The sequence below is a fragment of the Quercus suber genome, unplaced genomic scaffold (assembly GCF_002906115.3).
Source record: "Quercus suber isolate HL8 unplaced genomic scaffold, Cork oak 2.0 scaffold_822, whole genome shotgun sequence".
Lineage (NCBI taxonomy): Eukaryota > Viridiplantae > Streptophyta > Magnoliopsida > Fagales > Fagaceae > Quercus > Quercus suber.
In genome coordinates, this window is record NW_027070252.1 from 51,600 (window position 1) to 79,366 (window position 27,767).

The 27,767-nt window shown below is 38.2% G+C and overlaps 1 protein-coding gene across 1 annotated transcript; it reads right to left on the reverse strand.

Moving 5' to 3' along the window:
- Positions 1-10,055: 10,055 nt before the first annotated feature.
- LOC136064987 (uncharacterized) lies at positions 10,056-15,285 on the reverse strand. The gene is made up of 2 exons (XM_065767553.1): positions 15,012-15,285; positions 10,056-10,342 (listed from the first exon to the last, which is right to left on the reverse strand). Exons 1-2 carry the CDS (start codon positions 15,283-15,285, stop codon positions 10,056-10,058), a joined length of 561 nt encoding a protein of 186 aa, XP_065623625.1.
- Positions 15,286-27,767: the final 12,482 nt, after the last annotated feature.

The following is a 27,767-nucleotide window of genomic DNA, read 5'->3' on the forward strand; positions in this document are numbered from 1 at the left end:
AAGTAACAAGATTCCGCACTGACGGATGTAAGTTACGGACGAAATCAATTAAAGACGACAAAAGCCCTCTCGTAGATATAAGTCAAAATTGGCTAAGTAACAAGATTCCGCACTGACGGATGTAAGTTACGGACGAAATCAATTAAAGACGACAAAAGCCCTCTCGTAGATATAAGTCAAAATTGGCTAAGTAACAAGATTCCGCACTGACGGATGTAAGTTACGGACAAAGTAAATTAAAAATGACGAAATCCCTTTAGTGTGTGTAAGTCAAAATCAGCTAAGTAACAAGATTCCACACTGACGGATGTAAGTTACGGACGAAGTCAATCAAAAATGACGAGATCCCTTTAATGGGTTTAAGTCAAAAAGGTATCTAAGTAACAAAATTACGTTATCATGAGTACCGACGATAGTATCGCAACGAATTGAAACTAAGTGCCCAGCTCGTTTGCCTGAACCAAAGGAGTTCAAGTTGCAAGGAAACAGCTACCGACGGGAGAGAGGAAAAGCCACAGTAAGGGACTTTCACTAAGCACAACATATGGAGCCAGACAAAACTCATCAAACACGTGGGCAATCATGAAATGCAAGTAAGTTTGTGACAAATTTAATTAAAGTCCCCAAACCAAGGGCAATTACCATTGTTTTTACATAAGACCCATAAACACTGGGTTGCCAACATCATTGTCAAAATACGATAAGCAGCAAATTGTTCAAAAGTTTGGCCCAAAAACATGATAGACACCCACCAAAAGAAAAAAAGGAAATTTTCACAAGTGTCAGGGTCAGGCGTTGGCAGCATCGTCTTCACCAGCTGGAGCGTCACTAACAGGGACATCCTCACGAGTGAAGGGCACAATGGCAGAAGATTGGGCGGCCTTATCAGCAGCCATTTCCTGGTCTACCTCCTCTAGGTCCAACTTCTCCATATCCACCCCAGAAGGATGCTTCAGTAGGTACCTCTTTAAGAGCTCAACTCCTTTGAAATACCAGCTGAACAAGACGGTGCTATACTCATCAGTAGTCTGGAATGCTTATACTGACCTTGCAGCTATCATCTTCACCATCTCCCTAGCACTTAAGAGCTGCTCATCCTTCTCTTGTTTCAACTGGCGCTCAACCTTAAGCTCGTCATCCAGTGTCTTCACTTTTTCCTTCAAGGAAGCAGACTCGCCCATAGAATCAATAAGATTCTTCCTCAGTGTGGAGTTCTCCGCTTCCAAAGTTTCCATCCTGGACGTCAGAGATGCCACCTTCGTCTCCTGGGTAAGATATTCAGAAGTAATATGGATGCTCTCACCCAGTACCTAAAAAAAAATTTTCAGAGCCGTCAATAAAAGAAATGAAAGGAAGAAGAAGACGAAGAAAGAAGGGGGCACAAACAAACTAACTTGTACAAGCTTGTGGACGTGGCGAGCCGCCACGTCATTAAATGGGACACCGGATAAAACCTTCAGATCCACAGCAGTCACCACTTCGTGAGCCCTATCCACGGCCAGCCTCTCATCAGTTCAGACTGTGGGTGGACGAGGAACGCTTTTCTCCTTCTCCCTCTCAGACAACCTCGGTCTTTTGGAAACGGGAGTACCCTCGATCTCCTCCACCGAAGTCGTGGGAGAAGCGGTCCTCGTCGTCGCAACCCCTGACACAATTGGGCTGACGGAAGAAACAGGAAGTGCCGAGCCACTCTTCCCAGTAACGCGCACAGCCTTCTTTCCCAAGTTCGACAGAGGCTCGTCCTTCTTGGATCTCATCTTGGCATACATGTCTTTATTAAATTTTGTCGTCATCTCTGCAAGAAGGAAACACTTGTTATAAAATAAATAAATAAATAAATAAATAAAAAGAGAACTGATGGGTAAAAGCTAAATACTGACGAACTAAATACTTACTCTTTTTTCCCTCAATCTCAAGATTTCGCAGAATGTAATCGGATGGATCTGGCCTAAGACAGTAGAAGGCAAGTGTCCTGGGATCTACAAGATCGTCCCAACTTTCGATCGTCTGCGCGTATTCAATCACCTTCTGAACCTGTTCCCTATACCTGCTCTTCAATTTTGGTCGCCTCTTAACTGCACAGAAGAAGAAACAGGAGAATCAATGACGACAAGGGCAAACATGCAGGAGATTAATGTATGAAAGGGAATATTGACGCACCTAAAGTCGGGGTTCCCCACCGACGATGCAACCTCGGGAGATCACCCCAAACCTCACCCGAGGGAGTTTCAAAATCGTCCCCAGACACAAAAAAAAAACCTGGACTTCCAGTATCTGAAGGACGAGGGTAACTTCTTGACGATCCTAGTATTCCTCTCCCAAGGCACCAGTTCATAGTACCCATGCTCCTTTGACACTTTCAAGCGGTACAAATAAATGAACTCATCGACCCTAACCATATCTCCGTCCGTGGCGACCAACCATATCCCCATACAACTGACCAATATTCTCCATGAATTTGGCATAAGTTACCCAGGAGCAATACCAAACTGGTCTAGCAACTCCGTCACAAAAGGATGGACGGGAAACCTCAGCCCACAGACGAAGGCGGACTCATAAAAGCACACCTCGCCTAGGAAGAAGTGGCAAGCCCGTTCCTCCTCGTTGGGCAGACGAACCCTAACCCGATCTGGGAATTGAAATCTATCCCGAAATCTCTTAAGTATGTCAGCATCCAACCCACACCTCTCCTCCAGAGCATAAAAAGCCCTAACCTCACAAGAGACAGAAATAGCAGTATCTCCTTCCGCTGGGCCGCCGCTAGACAACAACCCAATCTCGAGCTCGCTCGACCTAACCTCGAACATATTCCTTCGCTCTCCCACCTCGTTGGCAAACCAATCTAGTGACTAACGAAGCAAGGGCAACAAATCGGCCAATGCTACGCTCAAACAGTTACCCTCAAAGACAAAGTTCTCAATATGAGAAAAAACACCTAAGGACCGTCCTAAACGAGCAAACAGAAAAGAAATTGATGGGCAAATTGTCCTAACCTCAAAACTACGAACCATGAAAACCAAAGAGAAGACACAGTGTAAACTAAACCCCCAAGAAAACAAGAACAAAACAAAAAAAAACAAAAAAAAAAGAGGGAAAAGTAATCAGAAACGAGATTGTAACAGCGAAAGGAAAAACATATAGAGGAACAGGAGAGAAGGCGTACCTTTAGAAAGCAAGGAACAGGAAGAGCACCACCGCGCCGTGTACAAGGTTGGAAAGGAAATAGCAGAGTGAGGTCGCCGAAGAAAATGGTCAGAACAATGATTGAATGATTTTTCGAAAAAAGTGAGAAGGAAAAAGTAACAGAAGGGGAAGTCTTAAAACCAAGAATTGGGAAATTAAAAGAACCAGTGGGAAAACCAATAGTCCTATCATCTGAAGCATTAACTTCCCCAATTAGAACGTGCCACGTAGGCCGAAACCCAAAAGGCACCGCCGCAACACATTTAATGCGGCACGAAAACCCAACCGCTTACAAATCCCAAAACCGTTTGCCTTCCCTGGTCGTCATGACATGTCACGACAACCACGGAATCCGAGGGCAACTGATGGGACTGACGAAATCATGTATAGACGAGACCAATTGTACAGACGAGAACAGCTTTCAGTGACGAATATCCACTCCACTGACGATGATAAACACCTCATTCAATGCCGCCCATAAATACCCCGGACGGTTACAAAGCCAATCGTATGAACCGTTGGAGCACATTAAAGCCACATTACACAGCACCAAACGTTACCAAAAGGAGCATTAAGACCTCCATAACTACTCCAACGGCTAGAAGCTATGAAAAGCATATATAAAGCCCACACATTGCCAAGTATAAGGTACATACACACATAGACACTAAGAGATCTCTTTCATTCTGTTCAATTATATTGTTTATTCCTAAAAGAGCTTCTTAGACTGACTTTGGCATCGGAGGCATTGTGGCAGGCACCACACCGGTGACCACCTTTGAGAGTACGTCCATGTAGGCTGAGGATTGCTTCCATCTGACCAACTCGACTGACGAGCTTACTCTACTGACGAACTTATGCTTCATCACAAGATATCCGCTTCGGTCAAGTTGGGGTTGCCTAGGTCACCAGAGGGGTCCTCGAATGAATTCGCTTGGTCGAAAGCGCCAAATTCGTCATCGGACGGACCTAAATCAGCAACTTCCTCTTCTCTCACGGCTCTTTCTCCCTCATCGGATGCCCTCTGGGATAGGAGGCCCTTCAGGGAGTAAAAACCCATGCTCTGCTATGGTGATTTTGCGAAGTCGAGGATCTTTGGCTCTGATCACGTACTTCAGAGCCAAGAACGACTTTTGGATCTGATCGTACCTGAGGATCTTGTAAGCAACCCTAACTTGATTGTCAGCTTCGTTTACAAAGATCTCTTCCCTTAGTACGGTCTCCAAGTCTTCCTTGTTGACTAAATGGAAATGTCGTTCGAAAGCGTATGGATCTGCTAAAAAGAAAGCACGTTCATGTTAGGAACCAAACAATGCAAACTATAATAACACAAAAGATCAAGTCCTTTCCTACTCTAGGCACCCCACCTAGTGTCCCCTCCTCTGTTGGACAATGAAGGCCATCATGCCATTCCCCGAACACAATGAGAAAGTCCTTATTTAGCCCCTTACTGGACTCGGGGAGGCACTGAATAAGCCTAACCTTATCTTCCCTCATCTTCATGTAATAGGACTTGCCCTTTAGGTGTTGGAGATTGTAGCACTAATTTACATCGTGATGGGTTAACCTCAATCCCATCTTCTCGTTTAAGGCATCCACGCAACCCAGGATCCTGAACACATTAGTGGCTCACTGGGTAGGGGCGAATCAGAAGTGCCTAAGGTAGTCCCTCATCACTGGCCCCGTAGGAATTCTCATACCGCCTTCAAGGAAGGCGATTATAGGAATCACTACTTTACCCACCTCCCTCCTGATATACCAATCCTCCTCTTTACATTACCTCAGACCCACGTTACTGGGTATCTTATAATCGGCAATGAATTTCTCCATCGCCTTCTTATACTCAACCGACTTCTTAAACCTACCCATCCTAAAGAGTGGCTGAGAGACACAGGGAAGAGCGAAAGAAAGAGAGGAATAAGGGGAAAAGAAAATCAGAAGGGGGGAAACACGAGATAGAGTAAGAAGAAACTTACAGAAATAAGAAAAGGCTCCCAAGATAGGCTTTTTATGCTGCGAAGAGACGCGAGTTGGGTTGGAGACTTGACCGGATTCAGGGTGTGTGCGCAAGAACTTTTGAATGCAAAAGTAAAGAGACAAGTCAGTTCAAATGGGTATTTATACCCTCAATCAAAAACAACTGTGCGGGGTTTCTCGCCCATAAAGGCAAAAATTCTCTACCGTTAGATTATCATCACACCGTTGAACGTAGGGAGTATAGAGCCGCCAGAATTTAATATGGGTGCGCGCCGTATATTGAGGCGCCAAAAACGTGCATTGGATAGGTGAAAAGACTCTAGCGCTGACATAGGACAAGACTGGACAAGCCATGACATAGGCCCGAGGACATCAAAATCCTCCTTCCCGTCCAAGGATCTGGACAGCAGGATTTTTAGGGGCTATTGTGGGGCCTAAGAATCTGGCGACCCCAGCCCACTTTATATTAAGCCCAAGGCCTACACCAAGGATGAAGAATCGTCCGAGGATGAGCGTAGAAAGCCCAAGTTGCCAAGAAATATCGCTGATGATGATCCTGTTCTCGGCCATCTGAGACCACAGAAAGGAAGAGCAGCACACCACCAAAGGCGGCCTCCCTAAACACCCCAAGGAAAAGGCAAGCATGATGGGTCATTTAGGGAAGCATGGTGGAGGAGCAATTTGAGGAGAGACTGTCACCTTCACATTTAATGTGCACAATTAACATTCTGGCGGCATTAATGGAGAAATGACCTCTGAACAGTGCTACCTTGATTGCTGCAACTCATAGGAGGTTTGGTAAGGTGGCTAATGAGACGGGTAGTCAAAACAAGTGGGAGAAAAATATCATTTGAGGAGGACTATATAATAGGGAAAAACATATCGAAAAAGGGGGGGGGGGGGAAGGTGGTAACCATCCTTATTCAATAATTGTCACAAAGCTCCTCGGATTGTGCCGAGGACAAACTTTCTTAGATAATCTCAGTTCATCTATATTTGATTGTTATGACCATTATATTGACCGTTGGCCATGCACTAAAGTCTAGTAATTTATCTCACTCTCTACAAATTCATTGTATTGGGCTAGCTGGATCTGAGTCCACTCGTTCAGCAGAAGAAGCGCTCAGATCCAGTCCCTACAAATGTTATGGAAAATAATATTATAATTATTTTATTGTTATTTTTCTGTTATATTTTTCATTATCTTCTAACCCTTTTTTTTAATAATAAATTTCTTGTTCATTTGTGAGATTTGAATCTAAATTTTTTGTCATATATTTTAAATATTTCTAGTAATAAATCTATTAAGGCATTCGAGATTCAATTATTTTTTTTCTACACTTCTCTCTTCTCTACTTCTTCATTTTTTATATCATATTTCTTTTCTAGTTGACATTTATAAATATATAAATAAAAGAAACTATCTAAAATATAAATTACAATAGGAAAAGAATCAAATAAATTTTAAACTATAGAAACATAAAATCTAATTTAGTAAAAGTACTATTGCAAAATCACTTAACAATAGAATAACTCAATAGCCTCAAAATGTCCAAACAAAATGAATTCAACACATAACTTGATGATTTCATAGTTATTATGGTATAAATTCTATGATTTTGATCTTGTTTTGGTTGGATTTTTTTTGTACTAAAGTTCCACCATAAAAATATGTTACAATCATATAAGGAATTAAGCATCCTGGTTTAGGTGTAAAATTTAAGAAAAATAGATGAAAAGTAATTTTTCTTTTTTTTTAAAGGAATGAGTTTTTACTTTATGTTGGATAAAGCGATGCATGATGAAGGAAAGTTAAAATCTAATCTTTAATTTTGAGAGAGAGAGAGAGAGAGAGAGATTTATGTGTGGCTGTGTGAGAGATTGGGTGGTTAATGTTAACAATTTACTGTATGGATTTTGACATATACATGAGCAAAATATATGTTTAAATTGTCATAAGGGGGGAACTCTAGTTTTTTTTTTTTGGGACTTTGCTCTTTTATTTTCTTGCTCACATTTTCTAAAAGTAGGACTTTTAACAAAATAATAGGAAAAATGCAGGCGGTTACTTGTAACCAAATTGGCTTATCAATGTATTTTATTCATGTTCAAATTCTCTACTTAAAAGAAGAATCAAAGACTAGCCGGTTGAAAGGGCTTGCTCAAGTAGAGACCAAGGCTTGGTCTACCAAGAAACAAAAGACATGCTCAAGCAAGTGATTAAAGCCCACTCAAGCAAGGGCCCTTGCTTGAAAGATTGCTAAAAATTGTTCTCTAACTCTGTTTTCGTATCCTTTTTGCATTAGATTTTGTTTTGTCACTTATGTTTGCATCTATATAAACCCTAATTTGCACTATACTATTTCAATAGAGAAAAGGAGCCCACAACTTGTGCTATTTAGAGAGTGAACCTTGTGATTTTTTGAAAGTTCAAATAGGTGTAAAACAACTATGTATGTTTAGACTCCAAAATATAAAATTACCAACACAAGCTTATACACAAACAATATATGTACAGAATGATGAATATAGGCTAAACCCAAATTGGTAAAACACTCTAAACCATATTTAAATACAATCACAACAGTGGTTAAAAGTTAAAAAGTAAAGGAAGAGAGATGCAAACACAAAAATAACACGGCGATGTGTTATTGAAGAGGAAACCGAAGTACTCTGCCTAAAACCTTTCCACCGCCCTCCAAGCGGTTAATAATCCACTAGAGAATCAAGTTGGGATACATGAATAGCAGAAGACCCTCCAAGCCTAATCTACCAAGTGCATCTAAGCCTTCCAAGCTTCTTACTCTAATAAGATTACGTCGAACCTTGTCTTCTCTAGCTTACCAGATTCTGCAATAGTCCATTGCATCAACCAAAATGAATTGGTTCCCTCTGAATTGCTTCCCAAGCACCAAAATACCTCCTCACTAATATGAGTATGGTGAGATAAGGATTTGGCTAAATGTACCTTTCAAGGATATATCAATGGAGAGGGTGAGAGTAGAAGAATTTAGAGAATCAAATAATGAAAATTGTGGATGAGTCAGCCTTGTTTTTTTTCTAGGGTTTCTTTCTCAAAATTCTTTCTAGAAGCTTTCAACATTTCATGGGTATAAGGGTATTTATAGTAGGGTGTATGAGGAATGCGAAAGGTCAGTTTTCAACAAACAGGGCATTCTGGCGACTCGACCTTGCGACTGGAACAAGTCGCGAGTTTAAGTCGCAAGCTAACTGTCTGACCAGACTGAAAGTTTTGTCTTATAGTGCTCTAGCTGTCGTGACCCTTCAACTCCCCCTGCATGCTTCACATGTGTGCCATTATGGCGACTTCCCAGTCGCAAGACTCCCTAGATATCTAATTGCTAAATTACAAGCAAATTTGGTACGGAATAAAGCCAACACATGATTGAATAAATTCAACCTTACACTTTTCTTTTTGTGCTTCAAAGAAAAATTTATCTTTGTTCCGTCTTGTGATCCAAAGAGCTTATTAGCTTCAAACCATAGATTTTCCCCCCAATGAGCATACTATAAAAGAAATCTTCAATGAGGTTCTTTGGAGTGTGCCAGAAGTTTTGGTTTGTGTGATGGATTTCAAAGGTTCTAGAATTATTGCGGGGAAGGCAAGTGGGTTGCTTGTTGAGGTTGCAGAGAGGGTCCAAGGTGCAAAGTTTTTGTGTACGTCTTCCTATATGTAATTGTGTCTTCATATTGGACTTTCTATGGGATTGCCTTTATCTCTAAGGTCGTTTTCCTTTTAGTCATACCAAATAGTGTATTATAACATTTTTTTAAAAAAATTATTTCTTTATGAGTTGATGCATTCTGAACTATAGTAGAATATAATTATATTGTGGATCACATATTTGAGATGGGTTGATAATTAATTAATAATTCTGAAACATATATTTAACAAAGAATCTAAATCGGAATTTTCAAAAAAAAAAAAGAAAAAAAAAAGAAAAAAGATTTGGCATGAAGTATTGTTCTTTAACAAGAGACTAATACAATTATTAAGTAATACTAATTTATACTTTTCTTTATTCTTGTGGTGAGGTAGTCTCTTTTTTCTATTTCTTTTTTCCCTATTATTTTTATTGATAGCCACCCCGCTCCACCATTGATAATAAGTATATTTACCATTCATATATCTTCTACACTAGAATTTCTCATTGTGTTCGATCTCAATATAAGATGGGTTTCAGGGTGGGGACAGATTTGCATTACCCAATACTGTGAAAGAAAATTGGTAAGGGTATTGCGAGGTGGGGTGTGGTCAATTGGGTTCAAGAATTAAGAAAAGGGTTCAAGAATTAAGAAAAACACTTGGGACGGAAACCTAGGCAGTTTAAATTGGCTTCATGCTACTTAAGTTTTGAAAAAATTAATTGGTAGCAGGCATACTCGTGTAAGTCGGAAAGCCACAGATAGTCAATTCTCATGAGTCATTCGGTGATGCGTGCTGAATGCTTCCGCAACAGGTTGTTTTTGTTAAGCTATCTCTTGATAGGTTAGGTAGGTTGGAATTTGAAGAGTCTTCAAGTCTTGTTGAGAAGTTGAACTAACCCGAGCTCCTCACATATACATCCCCAACTACATCTCATCAAACTCTTAGGACCCTTCAACATTTCGCTGAATAAATACCTATTAGAATTTCATGCTTTCAACTCATAACAAAAATAGAAGTTCCCCATATATATTCAGAAAAGACTTGCTAGGCCTCTCTAATCCTATCAAACAATGGCTAGTTGCAAGCATGTTTTCATGTTGGCTTTAATTGTAACACTGTCTTTGTCAAGCATTAATATGAGCTTGGCAGCTCGTCAACTATTGCAAACACCTGCAGCTCCATCTCTGCCAACATTGCCTCCACTGCCCTCAGTGCCAACACTGCCTCAGGCCACATTGCCACCACTACCTAGCACGCCATTGCCAACTCTGCCGACTACCACACTGCCACCATTGCCGTCACTGCCAAAGACCACATTGCCACCATTGCCAAGCACCCAAATCCCCTCCTCACCAAATCCATCTTTACCAACAACTCTTCCTCCTTTGCCTGCCACTCCATTGCCCACCATCCCTACAACAATCCCATCAATCCCTACCATTCCAACCACAATTCCAACTATTCCTTTCTTCTCCCCACCCCCATCAAACTGAACTAGTAGTCCTTGAAACGCTGCAGCCCCGGGACCATTCAAGCATTCACTTTCTCCTTATCCCATTTTCGTATGGTTCCATGTTTGCATGGCTTCTTGAAGCTTTCTCGAGTGTGTTGGAGCCTACCTTGCTTCTATATATGTGTTAATAGGAACGATTGGATTTATGATAGTACTTGTTTGTATTTTCTCTTTTTATGCGAAATTAGTACTTGTTTGTATTTGTCATTGTAAGTTATTCTTTACCCACTTCAGTGTCATTTGGATTGTTATTGTCATGTTTGTCCTTACAATATGATTTCTTATTTTTTTCTGATTTTTTTCCCCCTTTTCTTTTAATTAGAATAAGATTTATTAAATTAAACCTCTAAGACAAACATATTACATAAGTTTAGGAGTATATATTTTTTGAATTTTCCATAAATATACAAAGAAGGATGAAAGTACAATAATAAACAAAAGAATTAAACAGTTAGAGATTTAGAGCGTTTATTTTAATTTATGGTAGATGTGTTGGATTGAAACTTGCCGAGGCCTAGCAAGAATACTCATTCAATCATAAATTAATGCATTAAAAGATGAATGAGAAGTACTGGAGGTAGTAAGAAAGTTTGATATGTACTTAAATAGTCAGTTTCAGGAATGAGATTATGATTTCCCAACTCCCACGCAAAGGATAATTCATCCCGAATGGCCCATAATTCTACGAATAAATTAGACGTTTGAATTACGAGAGAAGCCTACATTCTAATTTTCAAAATGATCTCAAATTATACCACCATCTTAATTTAGAGGAGCCTGAATTGTTGGGTGTACATGTGTAAGTGAAGTCCTACATTGAATAATTGTGAGAAGAATGAGTAGTTAATATAACATAATTAAGTACATACTTATTAGGCTTAAGTCTTTTGGGTTAAAAAATGTGTCTCTATATGTTATATTAATTACTCAACGAAGCTCTCCAAGGTTTTTATCTTCCCAACAAGTGATATCAGAGCCCATGGTGGTGTGGCGCAAAGGAAGCAAGGTTATCGAGGTTCCTTTCGCAGTTGAAGCAGGAGCAGGCCAGGTGTGTAGACTTGAAACCCTTTTGCAATTGGAGCAGGGCGGGTCCCTTTAGTAGTTGGAGTGGGGACATTATATTGCACCAAGCCTACACAAACGATCTTGGAAAAGCCTAACAAAGGAGTATTATTGCCAATGATACTAGACAACGGTGAAGTGTGAGGTTCTCGTGGAGGATAAAAAAACATGCGGGGTTGACATGTAGAGACCCATGGGTGATGCACTAGTGAATGGAAAAACCCATTAGGCAAGGGGGAGCGAATAGGACTTGTTCATGCATGGCCCATGGAGAGGTCTTGAAGCACACAGAGAAGTAGAGACTCACACGTGAGGAGGAGATTGTTGGGTGTATACGTGTGAGTGAAGTCCCATATTGAATAATGATGAGAAAAATAAGTAGTTAATATAATATAATTGAGTACATATCAATTGGATTTAGGTCTTTTAGGTTAAACTGTGTCTTTATATGCTATATTAATTACTCAAAGAAACTCTCCAAGGTTTTTATCTTCTCAACATGAATTACCTTGGAACTACAATATGCTTAAAAGTACCTTCAAGAGAAGGGACCAGGAAATATAATTCTGTAGCTTGATGAATAATGGAGAGGAAGAGTTGTGAAGGTCAATTGATGCCTTTTACCAAGCTTCTAATTGATTGCTTATGAATTGGGATGGATTATTAGACTTTTTTTTTTTTTTTGCTTAGAAGATTATTTGACTTTGTGTTTAAAGGGTTGTGGTTTGATATTGCCTCAATTAAAATGACTTGTTATGTTTGAAGGAGGAAATACAAGAAAAGCAACTAAATTAAACTCTTAAGTTACCAAATATGAGAACTAAGCTCTAAGAAAGATCAAAAGCCACTGGATCCCAAACAACTCAGTTATTCATAATCACAACAAATTTTATTGCAAATAGAATATAGAAAAGTTTGGAGCCTAATAAATCTAAATAGCAAACACATCATGATGTCGTGGAAGCCTAAAAAAAGCACACACGATACTGTCTTGATGGAATAGAAACTAAACTATTAATTCCTGGTAGTAAACCTCGAATCCACAAGGAGAAGAAGACTGCAATCTACTAGAGAAATAATTTGACAAAAGTCTGTATTTATTGATAATAGTCTAATTTGCCTCTAACGACTACAAAACATATAAATACTAGGAAAAAAAAAGTTTAAAAACCCCTAATTTCCACTAATTACGTAATTAGGTAACAAAATACTGAAATTTACCAAAAATCGCAAAATTGAGTTAAATGCAGAATCATAAACTACTGACCTTAAGGGTCGTCCCGAAATAGACAAGACTTTATTCTAACTTTTAAACTAAAAGTTATTAAGGAAAAACAAATATTGCTATAAATAGCAAAAACTTTGTTTTTCGAGCTTTAATGAAGGAATTCATCTAAATTTTGGCGACTATCATTTTATGAATCTTGATCAGAATGCCATTTTCTTTCAATCTGCCATATTTTATGAAATTTTGACACTGTCACCTTGATGGCCTCTACTGGCACCCTCCTTTGATTTTGTATTGTAACTTCTTGTGCCCCTACTGCTCTAGAAAAGCATGTGCTATTTATTTTACATCACATCAAAGGTAATATGTGCAAGGCAATAAACAGATGATAGCCTGAAATAACCATCGTGGCAAACAAATTATAAATTTGTGTCAGAATAGGTTAAGATATTGGTTTGTATAGACATAAGTTCATTGTACTTATAAATGCACTCCACTTATAATATTCTTATAAATAAACCTTCTTTGTACATAGTTTGTGTAAGGTCAAGTCCATTGTCTTTATTTGTCCAATGCTCCTATTAACTATAATCTATATTTATATAATATCGATCTAAAAGTTGAAGTTCATCATTTATTATTGTCATGCTCCTATTGAGTCACATCAACATATAGTATATTATAAGTAGAATCCTGATGATTAAATAAGAGATCTAAGATTCAATCACATTCTACGTCAAAAATCAATTAGTATCTTAGTTTTATAATAAAGAGCTATCATTAAGAGTGGATGTTATAGGTTGCAACGCTCTAAAAAAAAAGTCTCATCTACTATTTTTATTTTTCACTTAACAAAAAAATATATTTTCAAATTTTTTCTGCGCATTGCACAGGTCTGTGATGAATCTATATAAAATTGAAGATGTTTGACTTTTGATTGACCTAATAACATTTTGACATAAATTTTTGAGGTCTCACGATTTTATAGGTCATTATTCTAAAATGTATTTTTCTAATTGATTTTAAATTCTACTCTATATTTAATCCCCTCCATTAGAATCTTGTCAAGTGATATTTTCTATAAATTTTAAAATAGATAGTTCTATATACAAACACAATCATTATAAATATGCACTAATAATTACAATAATGATCAAATTTGAATAAAAAAAAAAAAGAAAAAAAAAAAGAAAAAAAATATATTTTGTTAAACTTTGCATTGCACGGATTATCAACTAGTTTGTATTACAATTATAATCAAAGAGGGTGCCTATAAATAGGTTGTCATTGTAGAGTTATAGTTATTCTAAGTTCTAACAATCTGCAATTAGACTTTCTATATATAAAATCTCAAAAAAGAGATTTTATTGAGATTTTTTCCTATCTTTATCAAAAAAAATTTCTTATAAAAAAAAAAAAAAAATCTCAATAAAGATACTACAATTCTCTCACATTGAGGTGGCTACCATAATTGTGGGGTGAATTTCATAAGAGGAATTCGGTAAAGGTACTGTGAGATAGGATGTGGTCGTTTGGGATCTTGGTTCAATTCTTAAGAGAATCAGTTAAGATGGAAACCTAGGCAGTTTAGATTGGCTTTCATGTCACTTTAGTTTTGAAAATGATACTAAGCAAGAGGTATAAGCTTGTAAGTCTGAAATCCATCAAAGTCCATTCTCAAAATTAGTTGATTGCTTGATAGTCCATCCCCTCCCGACATTGTTGATTTCATTTGTTTATTTATATCTTTGCATTATGCTGGTGTGTCCAATGCTGATGAGTCATAAATATATATTCTCAAAATTGGTTTCCGAAACAGATGATTTTTGTTAAGCTATAACCTGATAGGGTAGGTAGGTTGGAATTTAAACAGGCTTTAAGTCCAGTTGAGATGGTAAACTAACCCGAACTTCTCCCATGTATTCCCAACTACATCTCATCAAACACTTGGAACATTCCCTTCACATTCCACTCTATAAATACCAATTCATATTTCCTGTCTCAAACACTTAAACTCAAAACAGAAAAAGAAGTTCTCCATATATATTCAGAAAAAAAAAAAAGTAGGTCTCTTTGATCCTATCAAACAATGGCTAGCTCCAAGCATGTTTTCATGTTGGCCTTAATTGTAACATTGTCTCTGTCAAGCGTTAGTATGAGCTTGGCGGCTCGTCAACTATTGGACACGCCAGCAGCTCCACCCCCAGCATTGACGCTTCCTACAATTCCATCTCTGCCTACGGCCACATTGCCTCCATTGCCCTCTGTGCCAACACTGCCTCAAGCCACATTGCCACCACTGCCTAGCATGCCATTGCCAACTCTGCCGACACTGCCAACTACCACACTGCCGCCATTGCCGTCACTGCCAACTCAACCAACTCTGCCAAAGTCCACGTTGCCACCATTGTCAAGCACCCAAATCCCCTCCTTACCAAATCCAACTTTGCCAACAGTTCCTAAGGTGACTCTTCCTCCTCTGCCAGCCATTCCATTGCCCACCACCCCTACAACAATCCCATCAATCCCGACCATTCCAACCACAATTCCAACTATTCCTTTCTTCTCCCCACCCCCATCAAACTGAACTAGTAGTCCTTGAAACACTGTGGCCCCGAGACCATTCAGGCTTTCACTTTCTCTTTCTCCCATCTTTTTATGGTTCCATGTTTGCATGGCTTCTTGAAGCTTTTCTCGAGTGTGTTGGAGCCTACCATGCTTCTACATATATGTTAATAGGAACGAGTGGATTTACGATAGTACTTATTTGTATTTTTTTTCCCTTTTGCTAAATTAGTACGTACTTGTTTGTATTTATCACTATAGACTCATTCTTTACTCATTTTAGTGTCATTCAGATTGTTACTGTCAGCTTTTTCCATACAATATGATTTCCTATTTATTCTAATGATGGTTCTCTCTATCTCTCTCTCTCTCTCTCTCTCTCTCTCTCCCCCCCCCCCCCCCACAAAACAAAAAAAGGATCAAGTTTATTAATAAAATCGTCTAAGATACATATTACACTAGTTTAGGAGTAATTTTAAATACACAAAATACAAATATGATAGATAAGTCCAATATAAACAAAAGAGTTGACTAATAGATGAACCAAACAACTAGAGTGACAACACATTTATTTGCTTCACGGTGGATATATATAGTTGGATTGAAATTTGCCAAGGGTTTATTGTACGTTCCCGCAATCAGTAATTAAAACATTAATTGACAAATGAGAAATAAAAGCAACACCAGTAAGAAAGTTAATGTGTCTGCATAGAGTCAGTTTTGAATAGAGATTATAATAACCTCACTCCTAAGCAAAGGATAATCCATCCTAAACAGTCCACAATTTGCGAATAAACTAGATGTATGATTTGCATGAGAATCCTACATTTCAATTTCCAAAATGATCTCGAATTATGCCAACAAGTCCAGAGGGGCTCAAATAACCATTGGAACTACCATATAAACTCTCACTTTTAATATGAATAATAAGGTTAATCAATCTAATCTTTAGAGGACATAATCGATCTTAAATGGGATTTTGTCAGTTTTAAATTTGATAAATGTTTTCCTTCAACAAATTGTAACAAGAATTTTCAATAAATTTAAGTAAGTAATACATGCATTTGGAAAAAAAAAGTAAATTTTTTAAATAATTAAGAATTGTTATATTACATGCTTGAGTTTCATTATTATTAATTTTATCATTATCTTTCTATTTTATTATTTCCTTATCCTCTAAATTTTATTTTTATTTTTATTTTATGAATTTCTTGTATATTTGTGTGATTTCATCTAAATGTGTGTTATAATTTTTATATTTCTAGTAAAAAAATTGATTAAGAGATCCTATTGAAACTCTCTCTCTCTCTCTCTCTCTCTCTCTCTCTCTCTCTCTCTCTCTCTCTCTCTCTCTCTCTCTCTCTAATATCATGATTGATATTTCTAATAGACATTAACAATGAAAATAACATAAATAAAAGAAACACTATACAATATGAAAAGAATAAAAAAATTTTTAAGTGTAGAAAAACAAAATCTAATTTATTAAAGCACTATTGTAACTTCACTTAACATAGAATAACTCAATAACCTCAAAATGTCCAAGCAAATGAATTCAACACATAACTTGATGATGTAATAGTTATTATGGTGGAAATTATAAATGCTATGATTTTAATCTTGGTTTGGTTGGAAACGTTTTTTTATACTTAAGTTCCACCAAAACTTCTAAGAAAAAAAGTTCCACCATAAAAAAATGTTAAAATCATATAGAGAATTAAATATCATTGTTTAGGTGAAATGTTTTAAGAAAAATAGATGAAAATTTATTGTTCATTTAAAAAAAAAATGAAAAAAAAAGAAAAGAGAATGAGTTTTACTTTAAGTTGGGTAAGGTGATACATGGTGAAGAAAGGTTGAAATCTAATTTTAAAAATTTATTTTAGTGTTGAGAGAGAGAGAAAAAAAAAATTGTTTGATGCATGGCTTTGTACGAGATTAGGCAGTTAATGTTAACAAATTACTTTGTCTTTAACATTTACATTACCAAAATGTTTAGATTGTCATAGGGGACAAACTTTTTTTTTTTTATTATTGGACTTTCCCGTATTTTATTGCTCACATTTTTACATGTAAGATTTTTAACAAAATAATAGGAAAAAAAATGCATGTGGAGGAAGGGGGAAAATAATGATTTAAAAAAGGAAAGTGTTAGGTTTTTTTGTATTGACCAATTTTATGATTTTTACTTGTAATCAAATTGGGTTATCGATGTATTTTATTCATGGTCAAATTCTCAAGTTAAAAGAAGAATCGAAGGCTAATTGGTTGAAGAGGCTTATTTAACGTAGTGTGATTTTTAAGTAGTGAAAATAAGGAATCTATGTATTCAAGAGTAAACGTTGTGCCTTTTCTCATTGTGCTTTAGAAAAGTATCTTTGTTCTTTGTCCATCCTTGTGATCCAAAGAGCTTATCAGCTTGGAAACATAGATTCCCCCCTCCCCTAGTGAGTGTACTCTAAAATAAATCTTCATGGAGGTGTCTTGGAGTGCTCCAAAGGTTATGGTTTGTGTGAAGGAAACCGCTATTAAAGGATTTCAGAGGTTCTAGGACTATCGTGTTAAGAAGGCAAGTGGAACGCTTGCAGGGGTTGTATAGAGGATCTAAGGTGCAAAGGTTTCAGTCCCTAAGGTGGTTTTTCCCTTTTAACGATTGCTTCATCGGTTTTTCTTTTTGTATCCAAATCATGTATTGCTTTTATATTTTCTTACTTTTTTTTTTTATAGCTTTTTATCATCAAACCAAGACACCAATTTAAACTGTTTAGACTTCCATCTTAATTAAATCTTTTTATTTATTATTGTACTTGCCCCCTTTTTGTGTATTTATGAAAAATCCAACATATATATACTCCTAAACTTGAGTAATATGTTCATCTTGGAGGTTTTATTTATTAAATTTTATTCTTATTAGAAAGAAAAAGAAGGAAAAAATCAGAATAAATAAGAAATCATATTTTAAGCACAAAGATGATAATAACAATCCAAATGACACTGAAATGAGTAAAGAATAACACTACATTGACAAATACAAACAAGTACTAATTTCAGAAAAAGGAGAAAATACAAACAAGTACTATCATAAATCAACTTGTTCCTATTAACAAATATATAGAAGCAAGGTAGGCTCCAACACACTCGAGAAAAGCTTCAAGATGCCATGTAAACATGGAACCGTACTAAAATGGGAGAGGGAGAAAGTGAATGCCTGTATGGTTTCGGTGCCACAGCTAGCATTTCAAGGACTACTAGTTCAGTTTGATGGGGGTGGGGAGAAGAAAGGAATAGTTGGAATTGTGGTTGGAATGGTAGGGATTGATGGGATTGTTGTAGGGATGGTGGGCAATGGAGTGGCTGGCAGAGGAGGAAGTGTTGGCAAAGTTGGATTTGGCAAGGAGGGGATTTGGGTGCTTGGCAATGGTGGCAATGTGGTCTTTGGCAGAGTTGGCAACGTTGGCAATGGAGTGCTAGGCAGTGGTGGCAATGTGGCTTGAGGCAGTGTTGGCACCGAGGGCAACGGAGATAATGTGGGCAGTGATGGAATTGTAGGCACTGTCAACGCTGGAGGTGGAGCTGCAGATGTTTGCAATAGTTGACGAGCTGCCAAGCTCATATTAATGCCTGACAAAGACAGTGTTACAATTAAAGCCAACATGAAAACAAGCTTGCAACTAGCCGTTGTTTGATAGGATTAGAGAGACGGAGCTAGTCTTATCTGAATATATATGGGGAACTTCTATTTCTGTTATGAGTTGAAAGCATGAAATTCTAATTGGCATTTATAGAGTGGAATGTTGAAGGGTTATAAGTGTTTGATGAGATGTAGTTGGGGATGCATAAGAGAATCTCGGGTTAGTTCACCTTCTCAACAAGACTTAAAGCCTGTTCAAATTCCAACCTACCAAGATAGCTTAACTAAAACAATCTGCTGTAGAAACCAATTTTGAGAGGTAATATGACTCTTTAGAATTCCACTCTATAGCATAAGGCAATGATATAAATAAGAATTTTGTACATTTTAAAATCTATGGAAAGTATAAATTAGTATTACTTATTAATTGTATTAATCTCTAGTTTCATAATTTTCTCAACCAAAAAAAAAAAAAAAACTCTAGTTTCATAAATTTTTTTTTTTTTTTTGGTTGAGAAAATTATGAAACTAGAGATTAATACAATTAATAAGTAATACTAATTTATACTTTCCATAGATTTTAAAATGTACAAAATTCTTATTTATATCATTGCCTTATGCTATAGAGTGGAATTCTAAAGAGTCATATTACCTCTCAAAATTGGTTTCTACAGCAGATTGTTTTAGTTAAGCTATCTTGGTAGGTTGGAATTTGAACAGGCTTTAAGTCTTGTTGAGAAGGTGAACTAACCCGAGATTCTCTTATGCATCCCCAACTACATCTCATCAAACACTTATAACCCTTCAACATTCCACTCTATAAATGCCAATTAGAATTTCATGCTTTCAACTCATAACAGAAATAGAAGTTCCCCATATATATTCAGATAAGACTAGCTCCGTCTCTCTAATCCTATCAAACAACGGCTAGTTGCAAGCTTGTTTTCATGTTGGCTTTAATTGTAACACTGTCTTTGTCAGGCATTAATATGAGCTTGGCAGCTCGTCAACTATTGCAAACATCTGCAGCTCCACCTCCAGCGTTGACAGTGCCTACAATTCCATCACTGCCCACATTATCTCCGTTGCCCTCGGTGCCAACACTGCCTCAAGCCACATTGCCACCACTGCCTAGCACTCCATTGCCAACGTTGCCAACTCTGCCAAAGACCACATTGCCACCATTGCCAAGCACCCAAATCCCCTCCTTGCCAAATCCAACTTTGCCAACACTTCCTCCTCTGCCAGCCACTCCATTGCCCACCATCCCTACAACAATCCCATCAATCCCTACCATTCCAACCACAATTCCAACTATTCCTTTCTTCTCCCCACCCCCATCAAACTGAACTAGTAGTCCTTGAAATGCTAGCTGTGGCACCGAAACCATACAGGCATTCACTTTCTCCCTCTCCCATTTTAGTACGGTTCCATGTTTACATGGCATCTTGAAGCTTTTCTCGAGTGTGTTGGAGCCTACCTTGCTTCTATATATTTGTTAATAGGAACAAGTTGATTTATGATAGTACTTGTTTGTATTTTCTCCTTTTTCTGAAATTAGTACTTGTTTGTATTTGTCAATGTAGTGTTATTCTTTACTCATTTCAGTGTCATTTGGATTGTTATTATCATCTTTGTGCTTAAAATATGATTTCTTATTTATTCTGATTTTTTCCGTCTTTTTCTTTCTAATAAGAATAAAATTTAATAAATAAAACCACCAAGATGAACATATTACTCAAGTTTAGGAGTATATATATGTTGGATTTTTCATAAATACACAAAAAGGGGGCAAGTACAACAATAAATAAAAAGATTCAACAATTAAGGTGTCAGCACATTTATTTACTTCACGATAGATGTGTTTAGATTGAAACTTGCCAAGGCCTAGCAAGCACAATCATCCAATCATAAGTTAATGCATTAAAAGATGAATGAGAAATAGTAGCAATAGTTAGAAAATTTGATATATTCCTAAATAGAGTCAGGTTCGGAATTAGATTATAATTTCCCAACTCTCACGCAAAAGATAATCCATCCCGAATGTCCCAGGAAATCCACTTCATAACTTTTGCGGTAGACTCAACGTTGTTGCATGCATAGAAATAGAATTCCCTAGCTTGATGAATGATGGAGAGGAAGAGTTGTGAATGATGGAGAGGAAGAGTTGTGAAGGCCAATTGATGCCTTTTACCACGCTTCTGATTGATTGCTTTTGAATTGGGATGGATTATTTGACTTTTTGTTGAAAGGGTTGTGGTTTGATATTACCTCAATTAAGATGACTTTTTAAGCAACTAAATTAAACTCTAAACTCTAATATCAAAAGCCATTGGATCCCAAACAACTCAGTTTTTCATAATCATTACAAATTTTATTGCAAATAGAATATAGAACAGTTTGGAGCCTAATAAATTTAAATAGCGAACACATCAAAGGTAATATGTGCAAAGCAATAAACAGATATAGCATAAATAAACATTCTAAATCATAGCCTAAAGTAACCATAATGGCAAACAGATCATAAATTTGTGTCAGAGCACGTTAAGATATGGCCTGTATAGACACTAAGAGCATTCGCAACAGTGGTACTAAAAAGCTATATTGGTATATTTTAGCTCCTCACGCACAAAAACTTGCTCCAGCAATGGAGCTATAGTTATTTTTTTTAGATAATTTCCTACAGTGCACATCTTACAACTATAAAAGAAAAAAATTAATTTTTTATTCTAGCCGCATTAAAATATTGTCCCTCTCTCTCTCTCTCTCTCTCTCTCTCTCTCTCTCAACTCTTAGTCTCACCTCTCCCAACTCTCACCTCTCTCAGCCCTCTCTCAACTTCATCTCACCGCTGCCAGCCCACCTCCATGCCGCTGATCCACGCCGCAGACCTCGTCGCCGATCCATGCTGCAAACCTCGCCGTCGATCCACACTGCAGACCCTGGCCTCGATCCACCCCGCCAACCCATCTCGCACCTTACTTGGTTTTCTTTTTTTTTTTCTCTGTTGTGGGCTGTGGTGTGGTGGTGGTTGTGGTTGTGTGGGTAGATCGGCATCGGTGGGTGGCTGGGTTCGTCGGCATCAGTGGGTGGCTCGGGTGGGTTTCGTGGTGGTGGGTGTGGGTGTTGCCACCGATCAACTGTGATTGTTGACGCCAATCGGAGTGCTTGCTCGCCGATCAGGTGGGTTTCTCGTGATTTTTTATTTTGTTTGGTCTGGGTTGAAGAAAAAAAATTGGAAATTTGGGTTTTTTTTTTTTTTTGCCTACTGTGAACTGGTGGTGGTAGTGGTGGTGGTGGTGGTGGTTGTGGGTGTGGATGTGGCTGATAGTGGTTGTGGTTGGTTCTGTAGTTGTTTTTTGGTAGTAGGATATATTATTTTATTGTAGTGTTTATATTATTTTATTGTGATGTGTATATTATTTTATTGTGTTGAAACCTAAAATAGATTCACTGTTGCAGCATGTGTGTAGGTAAAATAAATAAAATGACTTTTTGTGTAGCTACATAGCTAAAATTTTACAACCATTGCTGCGAATGCTCTAATTCATTGTACTTACAAATACATTGGTATATATTAGTATTACTTGTGTTCCACTTTTAAATTTTAATATTCTTATAAATAAACCTTCTTTGCACATAGTGTTGCGTAAGGCCAAGTCCATTGTCTTTACTTGTCCAATACTCATATATTATCTATAATCTATATTTACATTTAGCCAAAAAATGTTAATTAAATAATAATAATAAAACCCAGAAATTATAATAACAAACTACTCGTCCCTCCCCACCTGAAGAACACGATCAAATAGAACCCCACCCACCCGTTGCCTAACCCATCTATAGCTGAGATTAAAATTCCGAAACTAATGTTCATGGTTTTAGTACTACTTTGAAAACTCAAAATTGCTATAACTACTATACCCACTCCAGAAACGAGGTTTTCATTAATGGAAAAAGAAAAAGAAAAAGGAATCCATATCACAACCCCCTTATATCAAACATGTACAACTACAATTAAGGACCACTACTTGAGTGTTGGGAAGAAAATCGTCAATTCTGGGTAAAATCGTCAATCCATTTCCAGCTCATACGTACTACAGATATAATTGATGTGGTGAAAAGCGTCATAACCCATAAAGGTTCGCAAAACTATCATTCGTGACGATCATTGATATATATATGTTATTTTCAGAATTTGAAGTGCATTGGTAGAGGAGGATTTTGGTTTATGATTAGCATTTGCAGTCCATCATCAATTCTTACCATAGATGCTTTAGTACTATACGTATGAGAAATAACCCAGATCTTTCCTTATCCTTCTTTAGTCTCAGCTATCGATGGGTTAGGCTAGGGGTGGGTGGGATTTCCATTTGATCGTGTTATTCAGAATGGAGGGACGAGTAGTTTGCTATTATAATTTTTGGGTTTTTTTTATAAAAAAAATTAAGAAATATATATTAAATTAAGGTCAAAACTTCGTTGTTTTGGATAGGATAATAGCATAAATGGATGGAATGTCAACAAATGACTGAATTGAGGAAAATTAAAATTTAGAGGACTGAAATGACAAAATGCAAACTTAGAGGATTGAAATGAAAAGTGGTGAAACTTAAAGAGTGAGTTTTGTATTTTTGTCTTATATTTATGTCCATTCCATCTAGTTTGGTCTAATTGGTCAAGTTCTGTCTACTTCGGTCCATTTGGTCTATTATGGTCCACTTTGGTCTATTTCTGTCAAATTCAGTCCACTTTAGTCCATTTCGTCCAAATCGGTCCATTTCATTCTATTCCATTTAGTTTAGTCAATTTCATTCCAATTTTATGATGATTTGGGAGGAGAGGTTTGTGTAAAAAGATGAGCTATAATTACTTCATTGGCAATTATTTCACATTCTTAGTCTAACGTAAGTAGGTTCTTCATAAAGTTTTTTTTTTTTTTTTTCCTAATATAAGTGTTAGATTTACTTATATCTACTTACTCTTTAGTTATTCAATATGGATAGAGGATGAATCATTTGTAAAAATAATTAGAAACAAATTCTACCTAGAAATTACATTATTTGCAAAATATCTCACCTTATATAAAAATTGAATGTAAAATGAATTATGTTTCCTTGAAAAAAAAACAAAAAACAAAACAAAACAAATATATATAGCTTAATTTTGAAAATCTAATATATTATATCAACTATACTTTGTTTGAAAATAATCACATCATTTTAAGAATAGTTTTTGTTGCCCAAGCCCAAAGGATATGGGTTAAAGGCCCAACGAACCTCGAACAATGAATTTGTAGAAAGTGGATCGAAGGTTTAGGCGCTCGCCGGCGTGCAACAAGCACGAACTACTTTTTCTTTCATTGAAAAATGCTTAGAACAATTTACAACTGGGGGATGCTCCTCGGCCCATAGCCGAGGAGGCTTTTTCTTCCCCCCCTCCAGAAAACCTCCTCCCTCCAGAAAACCTCCTCCCTATACATTTTGCTCACATTTCTTATATATCCCCATCTTCTTCCTCCTGTTGATCATCTATTGGTCTTCCTCCTGACCGCCTATCCCATCAAAGGTCATATCCGTGCTCAAGTGGTTCACCCTGATCAATGTCGCCCTGTCAAGGGGTTACATCCCCATTAATGCGGCCAGAGGGGTTAGGTGAACGTATTCAATGCCGAGGTGACAGTTCGCCCAGAGCTTGCCCTTCTTCGTACCGAAGTCTCGGACGACCGAGGATAGAGTCATCCTCTGACCCATCATGCGTCCTCGGCGTGGGCTATTTGGGCCTAGGTTGAAGTGGGCTGAGGCTACCCGATTTTCTGGCCCCACAATAGCCCTTCAAAATCTTGTTGCACGCATCCTCGGGCGGGGAGAAGGATTTTGACATCCTCGGCTTTACCCCCCCCCCCGGTCAGTACTGGGGTCAATTCACCTGCCAAAGGCACGTCGCTGACGTTTCGGAGCACGTAACGTGTCCATCATCAAATTCAGGCGGCTCTGTGCTCCCCACATCTACTGAGGCGTTACCCATCCAACGGTGGAGATTCGTCTTGCATTTATGGGCGAGAAAACCCGCATGGTTCCTCGATTTGGGGTATAAATACCCGTACAAACCGCTTCTTCCTGTTCCACATTTGTAATCGAGAATATTCGTGCGCCCCTCCTGAGTTCAGCCACACTCTCACTAGCACCTCCAGCACAAAAGCCTTTCCGAGGGGCCCTTCCTCTTTCCAGTAAGTCGCTCTGTCTCTCTCTGACCTCTCTTTCTCTTTACCCCTTTTTTCTACTTCGCTTGTTCTTTCTTAGTTCTTTTAAGCATCAACCGGGATGGGTAGGTTTAAAAAGTACGTCGATACCGCGGAGGCGATAGAGCAATTCATCACCGACTGCAGAATTCCCGGCAATGTAGGTCTGAGATATTGTGAGGACGGGGAGTGGCGCATACACAGGCAGAAGGGCGAGGTGGTAATTCCCATAGTCGCCTTCCTTGAAGGGGGGATGACAATCCCCATGGGGCCGGTGATGAGGGATTACCTCATGCACTTCCGGTTGGCCCCCACCCAGTGTGGGATAAACGTCTTTAGGATTCTGGGCTGTGTGGACGCCCTGAATGAGAAGATGGGGCTGAGGTCGACCCACCACGACGTGAACTGGTGTTACAACCTTCAGCTTCTTAAGGGCAAGTCGTATTACCTGAAGATGAGAGACGACAGGGTGCGGCTCATTCAGTGCCTCCCCGAGTCCAGCAAGGGGTTCTATGAGGATTTCCTCATCGTGTCATGGGAGTGGCACGATGGCCTTCACTGCCCAACAACAGAGGGAATACCAGGTGGGGCAGTGGGAGACAGAAAGGGTTTCAAGCTCTCATCTTTTTTCTTTCCCCTTTTTTTTTTTACTAACGCGGTGGTGCTTTCCGTTTGCAGACCCGCACGCCTTTCAGCATCACTTCCATCTGGTCAACCGGGAAGATTTGCAAAAGGTGCTAAGGGCGCCGGTGTATATAAACGAGGACGACAACCAGGTTAGGGCCGCCCACATAATTTTGGGTTATACACCTACCCAGAAATCGTTCCCAGTTCCGAAGCACATCATCCTCGCCAACGATCTTCGGCTTCAGAGGATTGCTGTGACCAAGGACGGATTTTCGTTCCCTGAGGAGCCCTCCGACCAGGAAGCTGTCACATTAGCCGTCCCCTCCTCTTCCCAACCGTTCGCCAAGGCCGTCGAGGAAGCTCCAGAGGGGGAAGGGGACGCGTTTGACGTTTTCGCTCAGCTTGATCAGTCCGAGGACCCTCCTGGGGACTTGGGTGATCCCAATCTGACTGAAGCAGACCTCCTTGCTTCAGAAGCCACTCCTCGGCCGTCAATGGGTTAAAAGAGGAAGCCCACCACCAACTTGCTGGACCTGATTGAGGGCCAGCTGGGGGAGTCCCAACAGAAACCTCCTACTCCACCTCCGAAGGCTAGGTCGACTTCCGCTCGGCAGAAGCTCCCTCCTTCTCCTTCTCAGACGCGCTCGCCCTCTGGGTCCATGCCTGCTGACCCCAAGAAGAAGAAGGATAAGGGTAAAAGGATCATGGAGGATAGACGGTGTCCTCGCAGGAGGAGGAAACTACTCTGCAGCCGTCCAAACAGCTTAAGATAGGCGACAAGAGCCAGGAGAGGTAAGTCGTCGACACCACCTCTTCCGAGGTCCAGGCCTGGCTCCCAGCCCCGATGCTCCATGAGGAGCCCTTGAGGGATAACACCTCCCTCAGGGACTTCAATGAGGGCNAAGATTTTTTACTTTTGATTGATCTAATAATATTTTAACATAAATTTTCTAGCTCTCACAATTTTATAGGTCAATTCTAAAATATAATTTTAATTGATTTTAAATTTTATTCTATATTTAAACCACTCAATTAGTAATTTAGAATCTTGTCAAGTGATATTTTCTATAAATCTTGGAATAGATAGTTCTATATACAAATACAATCATAAAAAATAAGCACTAATAATTGCCATAATTATCAAATTTAATATTGGACTAATAAATGTCACAATCCTTGGTGCGATGGTCACTCCACACATGTATAAGTGCTTGTGGGGTGTGAGAGGTAAGGGTTAGGGTTCAAGTCTCTAGGAGGGAGTTTCACACAAATATACACTTAGATTAGGCTAGAGTAGAAATTCTATCTTGTATAAATAAAAAATAAAATAAGAAAGGAAAAAGAAAAAGAAGATATGTTTGTTAAACATTTTTGTGCAGTGCACGGATTATTGACTAGTTTATACTACAATCATAATCATGGAGGGTGCCTATAAATAGGTTGTCATTGTAGAGTTATAGTTATTCTAAGTTCTAACAATATGCAATAAGATATCATAAAGATACAACACTCCTCTCACATTGGGGTGGATCCCATAATTGTGGGGGTGTATGTCATTTTTGTATTGTATAATTATTCAATTCAACTCGGTCTCTCCTACGCGGTTGATAACGAGTATTTTTAGTATCGTTGATTTATCTTCTACGGTTGAATTTCTCAATGTGCCTGATGTCAATATGGGTTTCAAGGTGGAGACAGATTGAGTTGAATTCATAAGAGGAATTCGGTAAAGGTACTGTGAGATAGAATGTGGTCGTTTGGGATTTTGGTTCAATTCTTAAGAGATAAATCAGTTAAGATGGAAGCCTAAGCAGTTTAGATTGGCTTTCATGTCACTTTAGTTTTGAAAAATGATACTAAGCAAGGCATAAGCTTGTAAGTCTAAAATCCATCAAATAGTTCATTCTCATTATGAGTTGATCACTATTGCGTTAGGAAGGCAAGTAGATCTCTTCTCTTGTAGGGTTTGCATAGAGGATCTAAAGTGCAATGGTTTTGTGTTTGTCTTGCTATATCTAACTGCTTCTTTCGTAGTGGATTTTCTATGAGATTGTCTGTCCTTAAGGTGAT